The sequence below is a fragment of the Hipposideros armiger genome, unplaced genomic scaffold, assembly GCF_001890085.2.
Source record: "Hipposideros armiger isolate ML-2016 unplaced genomic scaffold, ASM189008v1 scaffold_1124, whole genome shotgun sequence".
NCBI lineage: Eukaryota > Metazoa > Chordata > Mammalia > Chiroptera > Hipposideridae > Hipposideros > Hipposideros armiger.
The window spans coordinates 278594-284593 of NW_017732474.1; the positions used below are offsets into that span (position 1 = coordinate 278594).

The 6000-nt window shown below is 39.2% G+C and overlaps 1 protein-coding gene across 1 annotated transcript in view; it reads right to left on the reverse strand.

Moving 5' to 3' along the window:
- TRPC5 (transient receptor potential cation channel subfamily C member 5) overlaps positions 1–6000 on the reverse strand; it is a 176909-nt gene that overhangs the window by 46548 nt on the left and 124361 nt on the right. The window contains exons 4-5 of the mRNA XM_019632331.1: positions 5317–5456; positions 136–458 (exon numbers count right to left, since the gene is read on the reverse strand). Of these exons, the coding sequence (XP_019487876.1) occupies positions 136–458; positions 5317–5456 (463 nt within the window). The remainder of the gene's footprint in view (positions 1–135; positions 459–5316; positions 5457–6000) is intronic.

The window sequence follows — 6000 nt, forward strand, 5'->3', positions numbered from 1 at the left end:
CAGACCTTTTGAGTTGTTCCATGAATGAGCTTTGTGTGTACTGTCAAGAGGCAGTGATGAAGCTGTGGACTGAAAATAAGGCAGAGAAGGAGAAGGCAGAAAAAAAGGCACAAGAGGTGTGTAGGAGGGTCTTACGTGGAGAAAGCATTGTTCTGTTTCTCACATCGGATCCCCTTGCAGTTGTTCGGCTCATCAATTGCTCTGGTCTCATAATAAAAGTAAAGCTGGTTCAATCCATTGGCAAAAGCCAGCAGGACTAGGCAGTAGATAAAGAGGAATTTGAGGATATCAAGCAGCATACGCCCCAAAGAGATCTGCAGAGGCCCTAAATGGGAGTTGGCTGTGAACAAGGATATGAGACGCAACGAACTTAAAATATTGGATATCGCAAAGAGTGCTTCTGCAATCAGAGTTGGATGCCACATTTCCCATTCTTCCCTTGGACGAGAACCATTATACTGAAAGAAACAAGTGCATAAGATGAGAGGCACAGTGAGCATTTGTCAAACTTTCCCCCCTTTCCTCCCTTTTGCACCCAAATAAAGGCACCAAAGTAAGCATCAAGCATTCATTTATACAACAGACCCCATCCATGGCACTATTTTTTCCCCATTCAACCAATACATGATGCTAATAACTCTTCTTCCCACTCCCATCCAAATATATACCCAGCATACAAACATAGAAAAATGAATTTCGGAGCTATCACTTGAGGCTTAACCATAGAAATTTTCTAACTGAGTTTGCCAGACTGTTGGGGAATGTCACTGGAACTGAGCCACTCATATGCCCAAGGTAGTGGGGACAAACTTCTCTGCTTCCTAATGAGATTTCAAATCAGATTTACCTTCTCAGTCCCCCATTTTATTCTGAGCACTACAGACAAGTTGTTCCTGAAGGGATAGGTTCAGCCTCCTCAGTGTGCAGTATTTATCCTGACTTCCCTGCTGACTATAGTTTGGGGCTGATTGAACATCCTTAGAGGGTCATTGCTCAGTGTCCTGCTGAATTTTTAGCAGTCTGTAATGTATTCCATACTCTTACAAATGGCATGTTAACCTTTCATGTAGTGAATTTAGTACTGCCCACAAAGTGGTGTATGGATTTTTTTTATTGTTCCTTTGATAGCCCTACAAAGTTCAAATGTCCCTCTAGCACAAATGAAAAACCTGGGGATTAAAGGATAGGAAGAGCCAGTATTTCTGGGGTTGTTACCCATTTTTCAGCCCTGTCTTGGACTTCCAGGAACATTGGGTATCTCCTTGTAGAAAGATGGCTTTATTGTAAGACCTAAGGTGCAATTGGACTTTGTCACTTAAAACTGCCTCTATCCCTCAACTTCACCATATCATGAGGATAATATCTATTCCTACCCACTACACACATTTGTGATTATGTATCCAAATGTGAAAGCCTGTGTATTCCATAAGGGGAGATGTTATGGAAATACAAGAAATTCCTTATTACCTGCCCAAGACAGAAGTAGATTTTGCCTGGAATTCAATCTGAAGCATATTGCCTTGAGCTCTCACCTAAATATCACAATTTCTCAGGACGAAATGTGCACAACTTTCCTGAGGAAAAAAGTTGCACTGGGGGCCAAATTATATTGTTAGCACTTCTAAAATATGCTTCAGTTCCAGTAACTGAGGAAACTGGTGTTAAAATCACTTGTGTGTATTCAATAGTCTTTACTGTCAAAGATGAGTTTGGAGAATGTAGACATACCAGATTTGGCTAAGAATGCATAAAACTGATTGGCCACCTAGAGTCCATTTTTCTTCCAAGAAAACATTTGCTGCATTGCTGTGAGGGGGTGGGCATTGTTATGCTTATTTTACAATTGGAGGAACATGAAATACAGGGAGGCAGAGTGACTTGCTTAAGATCACACAGCAAGTTGATGGCAGAGCCAGGACTAAAACTCAGGTCTCTAAACAGTCTAGCACTATTTCTATTATGAGTTACTTATATTATAATTAACATCACAGCCCATATGTTAAATAGGCCTTTAAAGGTTTTGAAGTATATGTGAAAGATGGAGACTGCTGATAACAAAACAGACCTGTTTTAAAACTAGATACTATCAACTGGAAAATGTAGAGCTCATAATTTAGGGTTTTCTCTCTCTATAGCCACAACTATAACCACAGGGAAGTCTGCTGCCCATGGGATGATGAGTCTGGATTTGCAGAACACTCAGAAATGTGAAAGATGATTCTTGTGGCAAATCTATGCTTTGTACATACTTTTGCAGAAAGATATTGTAGAATATGGGAGTTGGGAATAACTTTGGAGCTCATTTAGCATGGAGGTCAGCAAACATTTTCTGTCAAGGGCCAGATAGTACATATTTTTTTGGTTTTGTGGGCCATATGGGCCTTACAGCCACAATTCAACTTTTTTCTTGTAGAACTAATAGACAATATGTAAACAAATGGTTGTGGAAGAAGGCCAAAGTTTCCCTGCAGACCATAGTTTGCGGACCTCTGATCTAACACAAGTGATTTTCCAACTGTGTTCCTTGAAGCCTGAGGGTTCATAAGAGGCATCTGCTGACCACTGTGAGAGCCAAAGAGGAGGCCAAGAAGACCCATTCCTTAATCCAAATTCAATCCATTAATCTCTTTAATATATTGAAGTGCTACGTAAGTTTTAATTTCAAGATGTGGTCCCATGGAAAAAATAAAAAAGTTGAAAGCCACTGATCTAGTCCAATCTTATCTTTCAGAGGCATAATCTAAGACTAAGGGAGGTAGAAGGATGACCTATGTAACCCAGTTTGTGATAATCAGAGCAGGGATTAAACTCAGGTTTCCTGACTCTTGAATTAGTGATATTGGGAGGCAAGTGATTTTTCTTATATTCTTTGAGGTGGAATGTACCTTGAAAATTGGCCTCCATGCCTTTCAAAGGGGTGTAAATTGCACTCTGTCAACTCAAAAGTAAAATAGGAAGAGGGACAGTCTAATGTGGGGACTCAGTCATAACAAGTGTGGGTGTGTGTACGCCTGTAGCCAAATACTTGGTAAAGAAAGAACCACAACTCAATAGCATCAGAGTTCAGATTTAGTCTATACATAAGGAAGTAAGGTGGTGGTGGAATAAATCTAGGTGGTTCTATCCTAGGTGACAAAAGGACAATTATTCTCCATTTGTAGAGTTGTCTGGGGCACTGAGGGACAACTTTATGTGTATTTGTTCCTTTTGATTATTTTGATGTGTGCCTTTCAGTTTCTGTTGTAGACCATGTAAGGTGAATATATATAATATATATATATATATATATATAATATTATATATATATATATATATATATATATATATATAGAGAGAGAGAGAGAGAGAGAGAGAGAGAGACTGGTTTTTTTACTCTTATCAAGGATTTTCTTTAAAGTCAGCTTATCCCATGGTGCTTCTGTGCTTTCTCAGTACAACAGTGATCTGAAATGTTTCGAGGGGCCTGGTGACCAGCTCTTGTGACTTTACCTCATAGAGGTTGGCTCATCCTACTTGGAGAAGTTCATCTCAGGCTGGTGTGCTCTGTGGATGAATGGACCAGACTGTCCATTTATAATTTCTCATTGGAAATCCAAAGTCTGCATGTGACATGTCTTGCTTTGTAAATTTTCCCTTTTTGAGAAGGACTCCAACTTCTTGGCAAATGTCTCCTTTGAGTTAAGTGTTTGTCAGTTGAAGGGCATTTACTAAGCTTAGTAGAGCTGATTTATCCTTACAGTCTGAGGTGGGGAAGTGTCTAGCTACTTGGAAGCCTGACCAGTGAAGTTGGACAGGTTATGTAATTAGCTAATGTTGGGCATCTGTAGACACATTTTCACATCCCCAAGAGTTAATCCTCTTCTAGATCACTTATTCTAAACTTTCCTGTTTAAGCAAAACCCACCATTTTCTAAATTGATAACTACTTGTCCCTCCAGTGTATAAATATAATTCTAAAGGAAGAAATTTGCTTATTTTTAGGCAAACATTGTTACTTAGTCAGCAGATTGCCAGAATGACATGGATTTCATCCAGGCACATTAACTAGAGTTTCAAACATTTTCCCTATGAGGTTTCTCTTGTAAGGAAGTTGTAAGTATATGTTAAATGATCACCACAAGTATAAGGCATATTCTTAGGCTTCTTTCAAAAATGTTTCATGACTGCATTTAATATTCATGCTCCGTATAACTAACTCCCAATGTCTTAAAATTTATGCAATATGCATATTAGAGATATAAAAATAAACTAAGTTGTTGGATATTTGGGGGACAGCCATATTCTCATTCTAAAACTTCTTAATGTGAGGTTTAGTGTCAGAAAGCATGATTGACTAGATAATCTTGAAGACTGACTTGTCAGCCTTTCCTCATGCTGGAGAAATTCAACTCAGGGTGGAAGGAAGATGGCCATTCCATTATCTAATGAGCACCAAATCTAAATTTAGAGTCTGTGACTACCCAATGGGAAGGGCTGGACATGCAATGATTTTTTAGAAGAATTAATTGTGCAAGAAAAGCATCAAGGTGGGGTGTGTGTGTGTGTGTGTGTGTGTGTGTGTGTATTAGCTTAGTTGGTAGAGAGGCAAAGGCTGGGTGATACTAAAAAAGCTGGATTCCTAACAGCTTGAATGATCATCCTAGTGGTGTAAGTGTTGAGGGAGGCAGACACGATTAAAGATCTATGTCTCCTGCAGTGAAATTTCTAGTGTTGTGCTGTTTGTCATATGAAGAACACTTGAAGGAAGTGTGAATATTTAGCTTTGAGAAGAGACAACTCAGTAGGTTAGGGAGACATGACTTCATATTGGTAATGCTGTTATGGAGAAGGAACAGCTTTGTTCTGTTTGATTCCACAGGGAAAGCTTACTAATGAATATGTCACAGGGAGAACAATATTAGAAAATATAAAGTTAGCATTTTTTAATGGAGTGACAAGGGTTGAGAGGGGCTTTTGAAGTAGTGAATTCAGTGAATTTTCTGTTCCTGTCCTATGCAAGAATCCATGGGCCATCTTCTTGGGAAAGATATTGTAGGGAAGATTGAAACAATGACTGGGTGGATGGGTATCTAAAGACCCTTTTACTCTCTGAGTTTAAGCAGCTAAGGATTCATTTGCAAATTGCTCCATTGTCTACTTTCTTTGTTTAGATGGACACTGCTTACAAACCATTGAAAGAATGTCTGTTTATATGGTACTTCCCCGCATGGTTGGACTGTAATCAGCACTTTTCCACTAAACTCTTTAGGTTTCAGTGCTAAAGTTTAATGTATCCAAAATCATTGCTTAAGAAAAATGGTTGACATTCTAAGTTACCTTGACATAGGCCACAATCTTCAAGGAAATAGTTGCCAGGTAGAGTGAGTTCATTGCAAAATCCATCAGGTTCCACCAGTCGTGGATGTATTCAGTAAATCCACCATCCCACATTTCCTTAATCTCCCCCCAAATGAAACCTGAAGAACAGAGGCAAAAGGTTAATTTCTTCACAGGGTCAGAGTAATCATCATATTCATCATAGTCAGGCTACTCCAAGTAAAGAAAGGTGAAATAAATGAATTAATGGGGGTGAGTGGACTGAAGTCCCTAGAGGGGATAATCACTTATCTCTCTTTCCGATCTCACCTCCCCATCTTGAACTTATCAAACCTTTACCAGAAGTGCATATATATTATACTTTTCTGGCTAATACTCACTTTTACCATTGTTACTATAATTACTGGAATGTTGTTATAGTTTTTGGTGCTTGATTCTACCCTCTTCCCATTTTACTAATTTCATCAGTAAATTAATGAGGTCAGTATTATCTCATAGTCCTTAGATTCCACTATGTGCTAGCAGCGGTTCTCAACCTGTGGGTCATGACCCCTTTGGGGGTCGAATGACCCTTTCACAGGGGTTGCCTAAGACCATCAGAAAACAAAAAGATAAGGGCCGGCTGAGTGGCTCAGTTGGTTAAGAGCTCGCTCAAGAGTTTGAGCTCTGAGCAACAGTGGTTCG